The 21,947-nt window shown below is 40.2% G+C and overlaps 2 protein-coding genes across 8 annotated transcripts in view; one reads left to right on the forward strand and one right to left on the reverse strand.

Moving 5' to 3' along the window:
• Positions 1 to 10,413, forward strand: part of LOC123757917 (phosphatidylinositol transfer protein alpha isoform) — a 24,686-nt gene extending 14,273 nt beyond the window's left edge. The window contains exons 7-10 of the mRNA XM_045741868.2: positions 1,991 to 2,112; positions 5,613 to 5,703; positions 5,838 to 5,889; positions 10,032 to 10,413. Of these exons, the coding sequence (XP_045597824.1) occupies positions 1,991 to 2,112; positions 5,613 to 5,703; positions 5,838 to 5,876 (252 nt within the window). The 3' untranslated portion in view covers positions 5,877 to 5,889; positions 10,032 to 10,413. The remainder of the gene's footprint in view (positions 1 to 1,990; positions 2,113 to 5,612; positions 5,704 to 5,837; positions 5,890 to 10,031) is intronic.
• Positions 1 to 21,947, reverse strand: part of LOC123757916 (DNA excision repair protein ERCC-1) — a 33,962-nt gene that overhangs the window by 11,214 nt on the left and 801 nt on the right. For 4 of the 7 annotated variants that reach the window (XM_045741866.2, XM_045741865.2, XM_045741864.2 and 1 more), the window contains exons 2-6: positions 18,526 to 18,662; positions 17,207 to 17,349; positions 16,353 to 16,547; positions 15,177 to 15,362; positions 11,466 to 11,798 (exon numbers count right to left, since the gene is read on the reverse strand). In XM_045741866.2, the coding sequence (XP_045597822.1) occupies positions 11,511 to 11,798; positions 15,177 to 15,362; positions 16,353 to 16,547; positions 17,207 to 17,349; positions 18,526 to 18,652 (939 nt within the window). In that variant the 5' untranslated portion in view covers positions 18,653 to 18,662 and the 3' untranslated portion in view covers positions 11,466 to 11,510. Of the gene's footprint in view, positions 1 to 11,465; positions 11,799 to 15,176; positions 15,363 to 16,352; positions 16,548 to 17,206; positions 17,350 to 18,525; positions 18,663 to 21,693; positions 21,718 to 21,755; positions 21,777 to 21,947 lie in introns of those variants that run through there. The other 3 variants (XM_069338714.1, XM_045741867.2, XM_069338718.1) reach the window with 3 other exon arrangements.

Here is a 21,947-nt window from a genome sequence, read left to right on the forward strand (position 1 = left end):
ACAGGCCAGTGTTCCTAACGTGCATACCATGCAAGCTGATGGAGAAGATTGTGTGAACAAAGCTAGTGGAACATCTGGAGCAAAAGAACTTTGTAACACAACATCAGCATGGGTTCAGGGATTGCAAATCATGCCTAACAGGATTAATTGAATTCTATGATCAAGCAACAAAAATAGGGCAAGAAAGAAAGGGCTGTGCAGACTGCATATTTTTGGACTGCCAGAAAGCCTTTGACACAGTACCACAGAACAGACTAGTGCACAAGCTGGAGATGCAGGCAGGAGTGAAAGGGAAGGTACTCCACTGGATAAGGGGGGTACCTAAGCAACAGAAGACAGCCAGTCACTGTGAGGGTTGAGGTCTCGGAGTGGCGAGGCGTCACCAGTTGAGTCCCACAGGGATCAGTCTTTGGACCTATACTGTTTCTAATATATGTAAATGATCTCCCAGAGGGAATAGAGTCGTTCCTCTTAAATGTTTGGTGATGATGCAAAAATTATGAGGAGGATTGAGACAGAGGAAGATAGTATGATGACCTAGACAAGCTGAAGGAATGGTCCAACAAATGGCTACTAAAGTTCAACCCGACTAAATGTATGGTAATGAATCTAGATGGTGGAAATAGGGGGCCAGACACAGGATACAGAATGGGAGATGAAGTACTTCATGGAAACGGACAGAGAGAAAGATCTAGGCGTTGATATCACACCAAACCTACCTTCTGAAGCCCACATAAAAAGAATTACATCTGCGGCATACGCGAGGCTGACTAACATCAGAACAGCGTTCAGGAACCTGTGTAAGGAATACTTCAGAACCTTGTATACCACATATGTAAGACCAATTCTGGAGTATGTGGCCCCAGCATGGAGCCCGTACCTTGTCAAGCACAAGACGAAGCTGGAAAAGTTCAAAGGTATGCCACTAGCCTAGTCCCAGAACTAAGAAGGCATGAGTTACTAGGAACTCTTGCCTCTTACTAGGAACTCATGCCTCATGACGACTCATGGTCGTCTACGACATAGTCGTAGACGACCCTGTCGGTGGGTCGTAGATAATTTTGGGTAGTATGTACTGAAATAAAATAGTCTAAATAAATTATTATTATTATTTTATTTATCAAACCCGGCCTCTCGAATAGTACACCGCATTTTCAAGAATATATCTCTAAAGGGCATAAAATGGTGTGCTAAATATCATAGTAGTTCGTAAAATTGACTATGTCCCATTTTTCTCTTCGCAGGTCCTTGGTTGGGCTTGAGCAATTTAATACATCATTTTAGTGACGTTGTGAAGGCTCGAGAGGCCGGGTTGATTTATCAATCAGCAGCAGCTCAGGTATCTCTTGGGGAATCCCTGGGAGAATAATCATGGCGCCCAGTGATACAACGTGTCCTCTTACAGAGAACATCGCGTTTCAATCGTATGCGTTACATAAGGCCAAAAATTGTCGTACTAGAAAATGAAAGCGGCTGGCGAAAGTGACGCACTGTCCCGTTTTCTGTTTTGGGTTCTCTGGTAGGTTAGGAGACGACACTATAATTTGACCGTTTTCTTGAGGTTTGGAAACTTTAGGAGGACGGGCTGAGTGATGGACGCCACTTAAGGCGCTCTGTCAGACATAAACGCATAATCTAAAACATTTGTTCAGAAACACTGTTGATAAACAATGTAGGCTTCATCCGAAAATTTGTTTTATTATTACACTTAAACATGTGGATAAAAAACCCACACTTATGTATTTATGCATTTTATATAAATATTTAAATACATGAAGACTTTCGCACTCTCCTGAGTTCATTATCAAGGATAATCCTCAGGGATAATGAGGGGGGCGGAAGCTATCACAAGCCACCGGCTTCTTGTCCCCGTCAGGGCCATTAGAGATGGTGGCCCCTCGGGTAAATTCAGGTAAATACACTTTTATCCTCGCTACATTGCCTGCTCTTCGTGGTCTTAATTCTTTCTGCATGTATTATGCGGCCACAGAGCGAGCCAGTGATGACATGCTACAAGCTGGTGTCTTGTGAATTCAAATGGTTTGGGCTTCAGGCGAGAGTGGAGCGCTACATTCAGGACTTTGAACGTCGCATCATCACCAACTTCCACAGGTGAGGACTGAGGAGTGTAGTGTGTACTTATCTAGCTCTGTTTGTAGGGACAGAGTTCCGGCTCCTGGACCCCGCCTCTAAAACATAAATAGATCTCTGTGATTCCTTCCTCGACCTCTTTATTTTTAGAGTATTTACATCTAAATTCGTGCATGGATATAACCATCACTACTTTATTTCTACTTATTGGCCTAATGCTGAGGAAATTCTTATACAGTATTTCTGACATATTTAGGTGTTCAGCATACATTTCTTCCCTCTTCCTGGTCGCACCCATCTTAGTATTTATCCAATGTAAATGTCTCTATCTTGTATGTTGTGAGCATGTTCCTACTGCATCTTCGTTTTTCTATCACTGCGATATTTAGTTCTTTAACTAGCCATATTTCTTTAACTTAACCATATTTCAGGGCCATGTTTCGTGGACAACCTTTGGCAACACAACCCTGGACACTATTTTACTTGTTTGTGTTCACTTTATAATTTCCATGTTGGAGCTACATACTTCAGTACTGGTCTCACATATGCGGCCTACAGGCCTGTTGCAGAACTCATTTCTCATACAGCATGTGACAGAGCCCACCCGAGGGAACAGCATGCTAGATCTTGTGCTAACATCAGACCTCATCTTCAGAAAGACACAGCTGCTCTGGAGAAGGTGCAACACCAGGCAACTAAAATCATTCCAGAGCTTAGTCATCTCACGTTTCAGGAACGGTTGAGGGCCACTTGGCTAACAACACTGCAAACAGGCTTGACAGGGCGGATCTCATTGAAACCTTTAAAATACTGAACAATTTGGAGGATGTTAATCCGGACAAATTTGTCAAAGGTCAGATATAACACAAACAAGGAGCAACAGGTTCAAGTTAAACAAGGCACAATGTAGGACTGAGAACAGATGTTTTTTCACCCATAGGGTTACAAATCCATAGAACGGCCTACCCGCCTGAAGCCGTAAATGCCAAAACTGTTGGATTTTAAAATACAACTGGAAACAATCATCAGGCCAAATGGGAGGGGGGGGACCTTTGACAAGCCGCTGGCTTCCTGTCCTCGTCGAGGCCACTAGTATTAGTGTCCCTCAGGTAAATTATAATTTCTCGCTTTACCATAAATCTTTGTGTCATCTGCAAATTTGATGATGTGGTTTGTAATATTCTCATCAATGTCATTGATCTATATGACAAAAAGTGTTGGGCCTAAAATGGACCCTTGCGGTACCCCACTTATCTCATTTCTCCAGTCAAATTCATGCCCACTTAGCACGACACTTTGTTTTCTTTGTTTTAACACTTTTTATTCATTCTAGTAGTCTTCCATTTATTCCATGTGCCTGTAATTTCCTTGCCAGTCTTTCACGTGGTACCTTATCAAATGCTTTAGCAAAATCTATGTATACTAACTACATCTACCGGACGTCCTTTGTCTGAGTAGCTGGTTACCGTTTCCAAAAATGTGAGCAGGTTTATTTTTGTTCTATTTTTAACAAACCCATGTTGTGTCGATTTTACAAGTGTTCATTAAAAGATGGTGAATGACTCCCTCCCTTAGGATTCTCTCCATGAGCTTGTAGATGTGTGATGTCAAGCTGATCGGACGGTAGTTTTCTGATGAGCTCTTTCTGCCATTTTTGAAAATAGGGGGGGGGGGGAAATTTCATTTTTCCAATCAAGCTTGCTCAAAACGTAAAGTATGATCCAAAGTCTTTCTTTGCCTTAATAGGAAGTAAAACCTAAACAAAAGACTTAGTAGGACCCTTAAAAGACTAGACTAAACAAGTTATAATTGATGATGAGAGGGCAGCCAGCACTCGGAATGAATACTTTACATCAGTGTTCGCGCTATAAAGAGTAGACATCCCATCACCCACACAAATATTTGAAGGTGATGAAAATGAATTAAAAGATATACCATAACGTGCAACACAATCAAGAAGAGCATTGGCAAAATAAAACTAAAAACCCCGGTGTGGATGAAATTCAATCCAAATTCCAAAGTCATAAAAGCACTAGCAGAGGAGCTATGCCTACCTCTAAAAGTGCTTTTAGAAAATCTCTAGACCATGGGATAGTCCCCACAGATTGGGTGTATGCAAATATCACCCGTGTTTAAAAAAAAAGACAGAAAGAGTTCAGCAGAAAACTACCGTCCTATCGGTTTGACATCACAAATCTGCAAGCTCACGGAGAGAATCCAAAGGGAAGGAACCATTCACCTTCTCACAGAGAACGATCTTGTAAAATCGACAACATGGCTTTGCTAAAAAATATATCCTCCCTTTCCTTACATTTTTGGAAACGGTAACCAGCTAGCTACTCGGGCACAGTACTTCGGTGATGTAGTACTGTATATATGGTGTCCTCCGAGTATCCTCTGGTGACAGTTTATTATCCGGAATCACTCCAAGCTCTCTTTCTTTGACAGAGTTTTTTTATGCCTTTTTACCTAATTTATAGATTGTGTGTGTGGTCTATTTTCTCCTACTCTACACTCCATAACGTGGCATTTATTCACGTTGAATTCCTATCTGCCAATTGTTGCTTCATATATTTGTTTTGTCCTGGTCATCCTGGAAGACATTTTTTATTTATTTTTATTTAAACAAGAGTTCTTACATTATTGTACAGCCACTAGCTCGCATAGCGTTCCGGGCAAGTCCTTAATCCTATGATCCCGGAATACGACCCGCCAAATTGTTTAGTAACCAGGTACCCATTTTACTGTCGGATAAACAGAGGCTACAGTTAAGGATTGGCGCCCAGTCAATCCTCCCCGGCCAAAATACAAACCCAGGCCAAAGCGCTCGCGAATCCCCAGGCGAGTGTCATACCACTGCGCCACGGGGACATGATAACCATCTAAGTCTCTAATCTTCCATAGTAGCTTAGCATCATCACCAAAATTGTTCATATAATTTCCTATGGTAGATCGCTTATATTTACCTGAATTTACCCGAGTCATGTCGACAATGGACATTACTGGTGCTAGAACTGAACTGTGGTACTCCACTAGTAACATTTCTCCAGTCTAATACATTGCCTCTGATTACCATCCTCATTTTTCTGTCAGAAAATGTTTCATCGGTGCAAGCAGTCTTCCCGTTACCCCTTCAGCATGTTCCTGCTTCTAGAATAACCTCTTGTGTAGGACTGTCAAAAGCCTTTTTTTTTGTCCTGATATCCATCCATCAACAGTTAAGTCCTGATATCCATGAACATCAACCCAACCGTCTCTTTCCTGTAAAATCTGTGATCGTATCATAAAAACTAAGTATATTTAATATACAGGATCTTCGTGTGTAAAAGCCATACTGTCTGTTATTGTCATTTCTTTCCAGATATTCTACCCATTTGGTTGTAATTATTTGTTTTAGTGTTTTGACTACCACGCTTGTCAAATGATAGGAGTGTGTGTATGTGTGTTTCAGGACACATATTTAACTCACAAAGAGTGAGGGTTATAAGTTTGATAATACTTTGGTGTTTGTGTGTGAACAGACAAACGTTCTGTTGGCTGGACAAATGGTATGGGCTGACCATAGACGACATCCGCTGCATCGAGGACCTCACGAAGGATGAACTGGACCAGGTCAGTGCACCCCAACCTAACTTCACTCATCATAAATAATGATGCTCTCGGATACCTATATCATCTATGGAAAATAATAAATAATTTAGATGAATTTTTATAAAAGATAATAATATTGTATTTAATTCCCACAGAAGAGACGAGAGGATGGAGTAAGAGGGACGTTGGGATGAGGACATCTCACAGGTAACCCAGTACTGCAATTACTTCCCTATTTATTACTATTTATAATTGTAAAAATAAATTTACAATTATTTATTAAACGTTTGGTTAATGACAACTCTGATTTCTTTACTAACATAGATATTCAGCCATTAAGGCATGTTTGAAAGCTGAAGCTACAGAACAATTGTAATGGATGATCTAAATGGTTAAGTTGGAAAAGGTGCTGATAATGACAATGTGTTGTAATGGCATCCTAGGAATAAACGTCAACAGTTGTAGACTGACAGATTTATGTATTGACAGCTACGTATTGCCAATACATATTTTAAACATAAGGATATTCATAATTCATAATAATTATTCATTGTGTCGGGAGACAGGCAGCCAGTACATATATGCATGTTAGGCTTATCGAGGGTCCCCACCCCCAAACAAGGTTAAATTACTGACCCTCCCCCATGATGGAACTCCAGAACAAGCTGACTAACTCCTGGGTACTCATTTACTGCTAGGTGAATAGACACATTAGGTGATAAGGAAACACGCCCGGTATTTCTGTCTTGCCCGAGATTCGAACCTAGAATTTCCGATATACATGGTATTACTAAACTAATAATAAATACATAAATTAATAAAAAAATATTATTCCATTATGTGCTTGTTGAGAGAAGTATGCTTAAGTACGTGAGCAGAGAACAAAAATATCTGAAGGTTTGCCTGATCTCGCGTTGGTGTTAAGTGATGAAAGTGTGATCACACCGAGTTAGCCAAAGAATCTGCCTTCAAATGAGTTGATTATAACCTTGGGATTGCCTACAAGCAGTCTGAGAGCAATAATACACCAAGAACTTCAACGAAACTGTGTAGATCTGAGGCAAAGTGAATCTACACTAGTAATTCCATCGTCATACTATCATGCAAGAAGAGCCACACATCTATGGATCAGTTTAGTTTAGTTCATTTATTATGCATCCCATACCCCCGGATTATTGCATCCAGGCATGGAGACCTCATCTCCAAAAAGACATAGCTGCTCTGGAGAAGGTGCAACACCAGGGAACAAAAATCATACCAGAGCTTAGTAATCTCTCGTATCAGGAACGGTTGAGGGCCACTGGGGGCCACTGGGGGCCACTGGGCTAACAACACTGCACACAAGGCATGACAGGGCAGATATAATAAAAACCTTAAAAATACTAAACAATTTGGACGATGTCCATCGGACAATTTATTCAAAAGGTCAGATGTAACACGAACGTCGAGGAGCAACGGGTTCAAGCTCAACAAGCCACAAAGTAGGACTGAAAACACTAGATACTTTTTCACCCATAGGATTGTAAACTCGTGGAACCGCCTTCCCGCCGAAGCTGTAAACGCCAAAACTCTGCTGGGTTTTAAGATACAGATAGAAAAGATAATCGGGGCAAATGGGAGGGGGGGGGGGACCTATGATATGCCGCCATCTTCCTGTCCTCGTCGAGGCCACTAGTATTAGTGGCCCTCAAGTAAATTCAGGTAAATACCCATCGTGTGGGCGGAAGTGGAAAGGGTTACAGAGGCACATATTGGGACATAATGGGTTCAGGGACTGAACCCCACAATTCATTTAGCTAAGCAAGTTAAATTCTTGATGAGCTAGTTACAAAATTCAATGCACATCGTCACATCAACAATGGGATCGAGACCGATCACAAGTACAGTCTCTAATTTAAACAACTGACATATGTGGAGGGATAGTGTCATTAAGTACACCAAACCATACACTAGAAAGTGAAGAGACGAAGACGTTTCGGTCCGTCCTGGACCATTCTCAAGCCAATTGTGAGAATGGTCCAGGACGGACCGAAACGTGGTCGTCTCTTCTTTCTAGTGTATAGTTTGGTCTACATATTTCAGCCACGTTATTGTGACTCCTCGTCTGCATAGTGTCATTAAATTTTGTAAGTAGCTCATCAAAACTGTAAATGAATTTTGGGGTTCAGTCCCGAGCCCAAAAGTGATTCCATGCACCCGCCAAACTCCAGCTGTTTATGAATGAAAAACGGTTTACACACGACTCACAATTGATGACGTTCGAACACTTCCGGAACAAGTGCTTCACTGACGAATTTTGTTCGAACCACAACGCTGTAAATGCTTCACCCACGTACAGGCATACCTCAGTTTAAGAGTTTAATTGGTTCCTGGAGACGCCTCGTATTCCGAAAACTCGCATTCCGAAGCTAATTTCCCCATAAGAAATAAAGGGAAATGAATTAATCCGTTCCTGACTACCCCAAAAACCCCACATCAAACTAAATTTTTATACCTAATTCATCTAAATAAACCTACAAAACTATGTTCAAGTTATTACTTACCTTGCTGTTGAATGCTGTAGGCGTATGGAAGATGGTGAGGAGGTGGGAGGAAGAGAGGAGTTACTGTTTGGAAGGGGAGTCCCCTTCCATTATCACATCAGGCAGTGAGGACTTCACTGGTATGCACACTCTGGCACATTTTGCCTGCATACCACTAGGACCTGCTTGTTTTACTAAGAATTTGTCTAATGACACTTGTTTTTCCCTACATTTTAGCACTTGTCTGTAGTAAGAAATCACATTATCATTTAAAAGGTCAATGCAACGGCCTACTACAGCTTTATCTGGGTGAGTTTTTTCAACAAAACTTTGCAGTTCTTCCCATACTTCACACATTTTCTTAATCAAGACGGGACATCCTCTACTGCCTCTACTCACAGCTATTTTCTTAGGTTGAACCTTACCAATGGCTTTCTTGAGACCCATGGCAAGATATATAATGACAACTTTTATACTCAAATGGCCAAAAAAACGATAAAAAACTGTAAATCCTTGTGAAGAATTCAGGTGGGATAGTCACTGGACACGAGACACTGGTAAACTGAGGCGCGATCGCCATGCCACCACACGCTAGTCGGCCTGTACACGTATCAACAAACTCGCGTCCCGAGGTAACCCTCGCCTTCTGAGACATATTTTTGGAGTAAATCCTGCTCGTCTTCCGAAAAACTCGCATACAGGGACACTCGCATTCCGAGGTACCACTGTACTACAAATCAGCCCATCCTCCAAACAAAGACCCAAAAGTGATTCCATGCACCCGCCAAACCCCGTTTATGAATGAAAAGCGGTTTACACACGACTCACAACTGCTGACGTTCGAACATATCCGGAACAAGTGCTTCACTGACGAATTTTGTTCGAACCACAACGCTGTAAATGCTTCACCCACGTACTACAAATACGAATAATCACCAACAGAACCTAAACACCTAACCTAACCTAACCTATGCCTATTTATACACAATATGCTATTATAATATTAATTTATACTTGAGAAAATTCCCGTTTTGAATGAACAGCATGTTAAAATATATGAATGCGTCTGTGGGGTTGACCGCTGAATGTAATGGACTTGAGTCGAGGACGGGTTGTACAAATACAAATAATCGTCAACAGAACCTAAACACGTAACCTATGCCTATATATGCACAACATGCTAATATATAATATTAATTTGTAATTGAGAAAATTCCTGTTTTGAATGAACAGAATGTTAAAACGTATAAATGTGTCTTTGGGGGTCGACCCCTGGATAGAATGGACTTCATCTAATGACGGATTGCAGCGACGGAGATCATAGGAATCCCCTGTTCTTTGCACCTCCGTGAGGGAAGAAAGTAGGGTGGCTAGGCTAGGGAAATAGGACTGATATGACTCGTGTTTGGAGCTATTTTAATGAGATAGTTTCAAGGAGCCACAATTCGGCCCTCAACAGTACAAGATGTTAATGTGAACATAATTGGATTTTGTGGTGTTATGTAGGTATGTAGAGTGCAAAAGTAAGCAGCAAAATTGAGAACATATCGAGACAGGTTTAGTATGTTGAAGAAATGGATGATAGTACACTGGTGTACAGGAAGTCTTGGAAGAGCAGGCAGTGAGTGCAGACAATAGATGCAATATGGTACGGGGAATGAGGCTGGGAGGCAATGGTTTGCAAGAAAACGGTAACTGGATTTATACTTGATGTATACGACAGTTCATTTAGATAGATATTTAAATCTATCTAAAGTTTAATTTTATATTTAGTTTAAATCATTTTTCAGTTATATCTTATAACAAGACTACTTTTCATGACCACAGGAATACGGTGCAGAAGTTTACCAGTGGATGCAACGGCATGGTGGAGCAATTACTGGGTACTATTTACAACAGATTATTTGTTGTATAATATTGTAAAATGTAAGAACTCATAAAATTTGCTTTAACATTAATAAACAAGCAGTGATAGAATATAATCATATATATGTACTGTATTTTATGAAATTTGTGAAATTTTTTTATAATAAAACTAGCTATGGAATATTATACAGTTTACACTGTAATCATGTTTCAAATATAGGCCAAATATTAAACGAAAATATTATGATGAGATTTGATAATGCTATTTTTTTAACTTCCTAGTCTGTAGATGATCTCATATGAAGTCCCTAGCTTATTTTATAATATATATTAATTTAATGTTTACCTTGTTTTACTTTCCCTATGTTTAATCAATCTTGTTTTCCACTGTGTTCATCTTTTCTTGACTGTTATGCATATAGTTACAGCTATTGTAACATCTATTCTTTCCTCACACCACCTTGAGTGGGTATCCTTAAGAGAACAGCCTGGCCCCATAAACATTGGCCTAATCTAGCCACCAGCTTCCCTGTTTATGAATGAAAAACACATCACAGATTTGCCATTTTCAAGGCAAATAGGGGGGACCTTCGATAAGCCACCAGCTTCCTGTCCTTGTCGAAGCCACTAGAGTTAGTGGCCCTTAGGTAAATTTCAAGTAGATGACTTACAACTTGTAACTTTAAAACTTCTCAAACAATGCTTTGCTCATTTCCTGTTCAAATTACATGACTAAATGCTTCACCCCATGTACTGCAAACATGAATAATTGCCCACAAAACTTAACACTTTACCTATATAAGGAGGGAGGGGAGGGGAGGGGGAGAATTTGTATTAATAAGACTAAAAACAAACCAACGTTTGAATAATACAAATGTTGGAATTAATAACAAATTAAAGCTAAACATTAAAAGTACTGTATACACAAAATTCTAATGTACTGTACTGTATAATTAAATTAATTTACAAAATATCTAATAAAATACCGTAGAATTTGTATTAATAAGACTAAAAACAAACCAACGTTTGAATAATACAAATGTTGGAATTAATAACAAATTAAAGCTAAACATTAAAAGTACTGTATACACAAAATTCTAATGTACTGTACTGTATAATTAAATTAATTTACAAAATATCTAATAAAATACCGTACCAATTCTGAAATACACAATTTATGAATGCATCTTCGGGGTTGGCTGCAGCTTGGACAAGCATAGCATGGGGATGGTTTGGTGGAGTCTAATATTGTACCACGACAGTACAAAATACAGGTACAGTACAGGTACACCAATCTCAGCCATTTCACTATGTGAAGGAATTCACATGACATCACAAAAAAAACTTGTATAATCCATTCCATTATATGGAAGAGGTCAAGATGAAATGCAAAAAATAATTTCAAAATATATTTAAATCATAAAATTTGTATTTTCATTGTCATACATTCAACTTTTCACCAGCTGGAGCTTCAGGTATATGTGAAGTTCTTAAGTTTATGGAGCTACTGGAAAGATGCTGCTCCAGCTTATTTTTATTTGTTACTTTTTTGAAGGGTTGATGTAGGATCTTGTAAAGCCTCGATGCTTTCTGAGGACCCAGGCCTGGACACATCGACAATTCATCCTCACTTGCCTGCACAATCTTCTCTAGTGAGCCAAAATTTGATAACAAAGTCATGGCATCTGTGCGATTGATGGACTTTATAGATGTCAGGGAATCAATAAGCTGAAAAAATGTAATTTTTTAAAGATCTGCAAATCCATTGGAACATCAAGTATCCTATTAGTATTTTATATTTGTTTTCCTGTTGCCCTTGCTCATTAATAACTAAATGGGTTACAATTAGTAAAGGTGTACAAGAAGCAGTCATTCAAGTTTATTTTGACGAAGTAATGTGAATGGGGAAAATTAATTATGTGAATGCTTCTTTTTGCCTCTAATTACCTTGCATAATCATCATCTTTATTTTCCATTTCCAAATGGGGCAGGGAGGAAAATAGGATAGCAATATTAGGAAAGATGAATAAAGATATAACACAACCAGCGTTGAACGCAACGAAATGCCATTTTCTCGGAGAGTCCCAGAGACCCCTTCCTATCTGGCCAATGCCCCAGATGACAGCCCGGCACTCAACGCCTCCACAAGCCAGTACTAGGACAGATCAAAAAGGGAAAAAGAAGCACAGGCCCGAGGCTAGATCCTCTGAAACCAAGGCAGCCGAAAGAGGGGGGACCAGAGCATGCAACTGGAGCAAGCCAACCTCACAAAGAAGCACGGGGGCATAAAGGCATGCATTGAGGTACTCAAAAGCCCCCCGCCCCCAAGTAAACCTGTAATGCTGTAGTAAGCTCCAGCCAATCCAGCGTGCGGGTATGACAAAAACCCTGCCATGCCCAAAGCGAGAAGAAAGGGCAGTCAGTCTGTGTAGGGGCGAGTGTGTCTCGGCCGGCCGACCATGGTGGCGGATGATGGTTCGCGCAGGGTTTTTCCCGTGGACATTTCCGATCCCTTTGAGGGTTTTCAGGACCCGTTGTCCCTTGGCACGCATTCTGGTCAAGACGTTCTCCCGGTCTTGGAGGGGGATCCCGAGGGTGGTTTTCTGGACAGTAAACATCATAGTAAGGCGAATAGATTGGAGGCGAAACGTCACCTGCGTCCTGCGGTGCCCTGTGACCCCCCGCAACCTCTGTCTCCACGCCCTCCACTCCCTCCCAGTCAGATGAGTTTTGGCCTACGTACATTCATCATCGCCTTTGATGCCGATACGCCCACTGATCGGAGTATTTTTGGAAATAGTAGGGCACCCAGTCTTTTCTATCAAGCCGTTCCCAAGATCTTTAAGATCATGGTGCACGATTTCAGGGCGAATAAACGCAGGAACTTGATTGCCGTGGACCACGCTTCCTCCGGGTACTTGGTGCTTTCAGACATTACTGATATCTGTGGTTACAAGGTCCATTGTTATATGCCTCTGGGTGACCGTTTGGTAAGATTTGTGGTCCGGCATGTTGTTGACGTTAGTGCAGACGACATCAAGGCGCAACAGCAGGATGCTAACATTTCGATCTTTGGTGTCAAGAAATTTATGCGTAGAATTGATGGTGACCGGTGTGATACCGGCACTGCGCTCCTTACTTTTCTTGACTTCCTTCCCCCCTGATCGGGTTTGGATTAATGGCTTCCTCCATAAATTGGAGGTGTGCGTTCCCCGTCCCACTCAGTGCTTTCGTTGTAAGGGTTTTCACCATACCTTCCATGGCTGCACCAATGATGTCCATTGTGGCAAATGCTCTGGTTCCCATTACACTCATGACTGAGTCCGACAAGCTCTGTTGCCCCGACTGTCCAACTGTGGTGGTGATCATGCCATCACTTTCAAGCAGTGTTCTTCTTACATTGTGGCGCTAACTAAGGCTCTTCCCATCCATCACTCCGCCCTCCAGTCGTGCTTTGCCTCATTCTGCCCCAGTTCCTTGTCACCCTCCGATTCTCCCTCCGTCACCACCTTTGCCTGTGCCGGACCCGTTTGTCACTGACGTTCCTCTCGCCCCTGAGGCTTCTCTCCCGCCCGCCATTCAACCGAGTCCTGATCTTGTTGACGCTATTGTTGCTTGAATTGTGGATGCACTCGAGACGGTGCTGGTCCACTTCATCACTAAATTCTTTCCGCATCCGTCCTTCCCGTTCCTGAGGCTGACCAGTTGCTCCTCTCCTCCGCTTCTTCTGCAGTTGACGTCTATCCCCCCGCAGCTGCCTCTGCTATCTCCAATGCGTTTGAATCAGTGCCGGACAACGCCTTTCAGAACTCTTTGGCGAGCCTTCCATGTCTCTCTCTAGTCTGGCTCTAGGCCTTGGTCCAGCCAACCAGTGCTCTGACTAACTCCGCCCACTAGGCCTCCCTGAGTTTCCACCGATGAGCTCCAGGCTAGGCTATAGGCCTGCTCTGAAAGTACTAGTATGTTTCCCTACCACAGATTACCCGCCCGTTCCCATGCTACACCCAGGAAATCGGAGCAGGAGGTATATGGCACCGGCTGAGTTTATTGGCCCTCAATTTGTCAATGGCTACAGAGGAGACAGGAGAGGGGAAACGGTTGGGTAGGAGGATTGAAGAGGAGGATTGGGAAGGAGGATTGGGAGAGGTTTGGGGAAGAGGATTGGCCTGCGACGGAAAGGCAAATGTCTCTTACCTAAGAACACTTGATTACAGTTTTATGGCAGGAAAGGGCCAGCACCACAAAAGGGGGAGGGGAAGGGAAGGAAAGATGATGCAAAGGGGGAGGGGAAGGGAAGGAAAAATGAGGCAACGGGGAATGGGGGAGAATGAACAAGGGGAAGATGAACGAGGGGAACGGGAGAGGGGGGATGGGGAGAGGGGGGGGAAGGGGGAGAGGGGGAAGTGGAGAGGGGGGAGGGAAGAGGGGGGAGGGAAGAGGGGGGAAGGGGGAGAGGGGGAAGGGGGAGAGGGGGAAGGGGGGAAGGGGGAGAGGGGGAAGGGGGGAAGCTAGATCTGTACACAGACCATTAAATTGTCATGCTACATCATTCATTTTGGAATTAAATTGTTCGCAATCTGAAGGCGGGCATTTTAAAACTACAGTAATCCCATAATAATTGAGCAATAAATGGAATTTTAACAAATATTTTAATTTTGGATGCAAAATGCGTAGACCAACATTCACTACAGTATCATCCCTGTGGCAGAGTCAGGTCTCAGGTTTAATTCCTGCAGTAGTGCAAAAGTGTATGGGTAACATTTCCATTCAACTGATTCACCTGTTCACCTTGCAATAAATAGTAGACATCTGGGAGCTTGGTGACTGATGTGGGTTGAATCCTGGTAAAGGTCAGTAGTTTGTCTAGGGGAACCTTAATAAGTCTAACAAGCTTTTTGCACCTGATAATGGTAAACTGTAAGGTAAACCATAATCTACTAATGTATGGAAAACCTACGAAGTTGTAGTTTTTTATTCAAGGCAAGATGCCATTGTCATTATTAATTCATATATACTAAGAACATGAATGCTAAATAGGATGGATAAGCAACTCAGAAAGAGGTATTGTACGTATAAAACTATCAATGAATATTATATCCTGCTTACCATAGAGTATGGATTCGCATCTTGTTTTTCCATTATAAGGTCAGGTGGCTTGTGCTCAAATATCTTGTACACTTCAATAATGCGTCCTGCCTCTTCTTGGTTCCATGCTAGCATAAGAGTCATATCTGCCATCACACAAATTTTAGTCAGTTGCTTTAGTTCATGATGTGGATCCTTTACATCAACCTAAAGATGAAAAGCTACTGTAGTTAAATGAATACAACTAATTATTCTTGCTTACACAATTGCATAATTCTTGCAAGATTACAAAGCTTAGGCAAGGAAGGTATGCCCAAGGCTTTGGCACGACATAAATCAATATAAGAAGTACAAGAAAATAATTCAGAATTAACATGCAATAAGAAACATCACAAATAGTATCTGGAGAATATATATACAGTATTTCAGATACCTCAGAGTTAGCTGTCATATGCCAAACAGAAAATCTGTGATGAATAAAGTAGCCAAAAGAATGTACTTTTGGGGTAAGGGGTAACAGAATGCCCCTTTCTGGGTGGCACCTCAGGAACTACCAGTAACTTAACTCTTAAAGTGTAGTTATTGTCAAATGTTGATTGATGGATAGTATGGTTATCATAAACTGATTTTTAACAATTATTATCTGGTTTGTATACCAATGATGCTAATATGGATATAATAGCTCTATATGGAGGTAGTGGAGTTTACCATGACCCATGAAACAATTCTATTATTTCATGATTGATTACAATGTAAATGTGGTTATGATTGCAAATGTTATTATGCAATAATTGTCATGGTATAAAATATTATACTGTAATTACATAATATAATTATACATGTATATTGACAAACATAATATGTATAATGATTATGTTCACAACTCTATATGGTTCTAGTGAAGTATACCAGGTCAACCAATTATCATTTGAACATATGAATAAAAGACCTGCATAAGACACTTATTGGCCATAAGAGGTATTCATTCATTCATTCATTCATGCATACATATTTTTCATTCATACATTCACTGATGCATACATTTCAATGAATGAAATGTATATTTCTGGTAGGAATACCAAAGTATTCCTACCAGAGAAACCTAATAAAAAATACTTATGGTAAATAACAAGTACTGGGCATAACCTTAAGATAAGTGTTTATAAGACTCGTACATTCAAACATCAATTTACTTACAAGAACAAGCAGTACACGCAGCTCATACTGACGGCCGAGCTGCTTGAGTCGGTCGTGAACGTAGTTTGGGTTGAGATTGTGGTAACGCAGACTTAGAAACATGGCACAGGTAGTGGCTCCCATCACATAGTCAGGAATTATATCTCCATACTCCCATGGAACATTACGAATAAACTTAAGTATTGGGTTGCCTCTCTGAAAAGTAAAGACAAAGCAATTGGAGTGCTGAGTTTCGTGATTTGTTATGTGCATCTATATAATTACTATCCCCTATTCTAATGATAGCCTTTTCTACCTAGGTATGGACACTAGCATACAATTCATGAAAGCACAGCTGAGTGTTTGAGAATGTAACCAAAGACATTCTACATCTCATTCTCAATAAACACACAAAAAAAACCAGCGTTGAATGTAATGGAACGCCATTTTCTGGGTGAGACCCGGAGGTTCCCCAGAGCTTATCCAGGCTGATATGCTAATGTCAGACAGGAGCTCGGGGATACATGATCACCACATACAAAATTCTCAGTGGAATTGACAGGGTAGACCAGGATGGCTTATTTCACATGGGAGGTACTTGCACACTGGGACACAGTTGGAAGCTGAGTACCCCAAATGAGCCACAGAGACATTAGAAAGAACTTTTTCAGTGTCAGAGTAGTTAGTAAATGGAATGCACTAGGAAATTATGTGATGGAGGCCAACTCCATATACAGTTTCAAATGTAGATATGATACAGCTTGAGAAGCTGAGGAATCTGTACACCAGTAGATCGACTGTTGAGAGGCAGGACCAAAGAGTCGAAGCTCATCCCCCGTAAGTACAACTAGACGAGTACAGTTTAAGTCACTTACTTGCCTGGAGCTAACCATAACACAGTTTTTTGTAGAAGGCTTTGTTGCTGCTCCTGACAACTTGGCACAGCTTTCTGCAGCTGCTTTAATTTCTGGTGGAGGTTCTTCATAGAACTCCGAATTCTTCAAATTGCTGAAAGCTTCTGTTGGGAAAATTTATAAACTTTTAGAATTAAAACAAAGATAATCTTTAGAAAATTAGTACAGTATAAAAAATTCAATGTTTAATCTATTATTTTATTATATTAATGTGATTTGGTTTAATTCAACTGAGCTGCTTGCCTTAAGAGACCAACTTTGCTCACCTTTCAATTACCGTTTAAAATATAGGGCGTTAGGTGTAGAATAAAAGCTACAGTACTTTTCAAGCAAGCCACCTGGTTACTCCATTAGGCATTATCCTGCTCATATTGCCCTGTTAATTGTTAGTTGGCAACCTGATTGATACACCGGACCACCACAAGATGTTAGCACCCACAGTGTCAACAGAGAAGCCAGGATCTGACACCTCGCATGCATCAAGACTCAAACCCCACACAGCATGGGGTAGCTGGAATGACTAGGAGAGAATGGGAACTGAGTGGCTTGCTCAGAAAGGAGCTTTCAATCAACAATCAAAGCCTTATTTAATAATAATTAATAATTCACTGTGTTGGGAGACAGGCAACCAGGGTACAATAATAATTCATTGTGTTGGGAGACAGGCAGCCAGTATTATTAGTGTATTCATACATGTTAGGCTTATATTGAGATCCCCCCCCCCCAAGGTGGAATTATTGACCCCCACCCAGGATGCAACCCCACAACAAGCTGACTACCTTCTAGGTACCAATTTACTGCTAGGTGAACAGAGCCATTAAGCGATAGGAAACATGCCCAGCCATTTCTGTCCCGCCCAGGATTTGAACCCAAAATTTCCTATTGTGAGTTTGGAATAAACCCGACTTGGTTGCTCCCTTAGGCAAGATTCTCCACAGCCAATCACTATGGAAAAAAGGAAGACTATTAGCTTATATAAAACAATCCTTAAAGGATTGGAAATTAAGGATGTCAAGAAAAGATATACTGCATGATTAGTACTGTAGTTTGTTGCACAAGATAGCTGTGGAATGAAAAATTTTAATATTAAATTAATCCAAAAATTAATCAGGTGCTTTTCCTTGCACACCATTATACATGCCACCCTGTGTGTGTACTTGACCCCACCTTAGGTGACATGCTTAACACTGCACATTATTAAGAGAATAAATAAATTTTATATGAATTTTAATGAGTACACATACTGTACTTAAGAAATACTGACAGTTAACAATACTCACTGGAGAATGATGACTTCGTACCATCTTCATTCTGTCTTTTGGTAACATCAATGTAACCTGACTTGATTATGTTACCTGTGGAATTTGAACTTGAGTCTCCCTGCAGCTCTTTTCCCATTTCCGACATTATCACTAACCTGTTGATAATTCAGTTTGGACATTATTAAAATTGAGTTTCTCACTCAAATTACAGTATAATTAAAAATAAAATAGTTAAATGTGAAATTACACAATATCAACAGAATATTTACAGTCGTATCACTAATAATGCTAAAACGCGCCATCACAATGAAAATATTGCATTGCATTATAGCAACACAACTGGTTTGGCAAAATATTCATTATACTATTTATATTTTATACTTCAATACCATAGTACAGTACCCAATGTGTTTTTATTCATTATAGTCAATATGCCCTAAATGATTCATCAACAATATTAAAACTACCCAGCCAAAGCCAACACAGTCTAAGCTAAGCCTAAGTTTAGTCCCCCTTGGCGCAGTAGTAAAACACTTGCACGATGCTTCGCGAACGCTTTGGCCTGGGTTCGTATTCTGGCCGGAGAGGATTAACCAGGCGCCAATCCTTAAGTGTAGCCTCTGTTCACTCAGCAGTGATTGTTAAACAATTTGGCAGGTCATATTCTGGGGAAAATTTGGATTAAGGACCTGTCGGAAATGCTATGTGCGCTAGTGGCTTTACAAGAATGTAAGAACTCTTGTACTGTATATGTAAATACACTAAGTAAAATAAAAAATAAAACACAGCCTAAGCTGAACTTATATGGATACAAGTCATATTGGATCATTTTCGACTCACAATCAGTTAAGCATTCCCTATGGCATAAGGGCAAGATACTCGCCTGGCGTTTTGCAAGCGCTTTGGCCTGAGTTCGTGTTTTAGCTGGGGAGGATTTACTGGGCGCCGATCTTTAACTGTAGCCTCTGTTTACCCAACAGTAAAATGGATACCTAGTTGTTAAATGACTTGGCAGGTCATATTCTGGGAAATATTAGGATTAAGTACCTGCCTGAAACGCTATACGTGCTAGTGGCTGTACAAGAATGTAAGAACTCTTGCACATAAAAAAAAAAAAAAAAAATTGGGGAATTCCAGGTTTGAGTCCCCTGTGGGACAGAAATGGTTGGTGGTTTCCTATCATCTAATACCCCTATTTACTTAGCAGTAAATAGGTTATCTTTTATCTTGAGGTTATCTTGAGATGATTTCGGGGCTTTAGTGTCCCCGCGGCCCGGTCCTCGACCAGGCCTCCACCCCCAGGAAGCAGCCCGTGACAGCTGACTAACACCCAGGTACCTATTTTACTGCTAGGTAACAGGGGCACAGGGTGAAAGAAACTTTGCCCATTGTTTCTCGCCGGCGCCTGGGATCGAACCCAGGACCACAGGATCACAAGACCCGCGTGCTGTCCGCTCGGCCGACCGGCTCCCTCGTGTACCCAGTAGGTGCCCAGAGTTAGTCAATTTGCTGTGAGGTTGTATCCTGAGGAGTCAATAATTCGACCCTAGGAGGACATCGACATAAGCCTATCCTGTATATATATACTGGCTGCCTGTCTCCCAACACAATAAATTATTAGCAACAGTAGAGTACTGTATTAGTATTTTTAATGCTTACCAAACCTAACCAAATGAGAATCCTACACAGCCTAATTATAATTAATAGATATTAATCTAACAGTATATACAGTACTGTATATGGTTTTGACAATCTGAGAATGGGCTTTGTTGAACCCTCTTGTACTCAGCTAATTGTGTTTGCGGGGGTTGAACTTCGACTCTTTGTTCCGCCTCTTAACAGTGTGAGATTAGATCATACACCACTAACACAGCCCAGCCTAATCTAATGATATATACAAATTTTGACAAATTGAAAACAAGGTTTATCAAAATGCCTATGTGCAATTTGACTACCATCATAACCACAATCTTTAGGTTAGATCTAAAAGCTGAAAGATCTAATTCATTCAGCATTTAGAATTTTCTATAAAAACTGCACTTTGAGATACTGTATTCTCCTAGACACAGGGAACACTACTAATGGCAGACACTACAGTATTTTTGACAGGTTGATAACAGTAGAATAACTGCTGTCTATATTCCAGCACATTGATGTGTACTGTATACCTAAGCTTGTTAAAAGAAAAAAAAGTCCTGTAATTTCTTGGGCTCACTGGAAAGTTAAACGACTACAGGACCCCTAGACGCTGCACTCTAGATACAGTGCATTATGACCGAAAATAGTACAGAACTTATACCTAAAAATTATGAAGCACAATCTTGATAACCAAGTGACAATACAAAAATGTTCACTTCTATAACTTTAAGAGTGTGATTTTGGAAGAATGGGCCCCCAGTACACAGGGGCTTTACCACCAATAGTCTCTAATAAACGTTTTGGACTGGCAGGCAGGAGGGTTACTCAGTAGACAAAATATTGAAGTTCTTGCGAGGCAGGATCAGGTATAACATACGGGGTTTACGGTTAATGCTCGGTGATATGGAAAATTTGTTTACTGAGAATATATATATATATATATATATATATATATATATATATATATATTATATATATATATATATATATATATTATATATATATATATATATATATTATATATATATATATATTATATATATATATATATTATATATATATATATATATATATATATATATATATATATATATATATATATATACATATATATATATATATATATATATATATATTATATATATATATATATATATATATATATATATATATATATATATATATATATATATATATATATATATATATATATATATATATATATATATATATATGTAATAATTTACCCTGTAAATTAATGTAAATATAAACTCTAAAATTGTAAATCATTTAAAGAAAAATAAGTATAACATTTAGGGGTTTAAAGTTCAAGCTCTGTGATAATATGAAACAATTATTTACTGAGAATTATACTACTGTATATGTACTGTAGTATTGCCTTGTAAAATTTATGTATATATGATTTATATTGTATTTTATTAAAGATAAAAAAAACAAATCCCAGAATAAAATATTCAAGTGCCAAAACTAAGGTGGTTCCAAGCAGAGGAAGGAAGAGTTTAGAGAGCAGTGAAGAGTGTACCAGACCTAACACACCCATCACTGAGGCTGGGAGCGGCCTGCCAGGCTCTAGTCACCTACACACCCACCACATCACCACTCCTACACTGCTGCTTCATATTGACCTGAGGGCCACGAACACTCTAGTGGCCTGGGTCACTAACACACTAGTGCCCTGGGTCACTAACACACTAGTGGCCTGGGTCACTAACACACTAGTGGCCTGGGTCACTAACACACTAGTGGCCTGGGTCACTAACACACTAGTGGCCTGGGTCACT

Source organism: Procambarus clarkii, chromosome 40 (genome assembly GCF_040958095.1).
Source record: "Procambarus clarkii isolate CNS0578487 chromosome 40, FALCON_Pclarkii_2.0, whole genome shotgun sequence".
Classification (NCBI taxonomy): domain Eukaryota; kingdom Metazoa; phylum Arthropoda; class Malacostraca; order Decapoda; family Cambaridae; genus Procambarus; species Procambarus clarkii.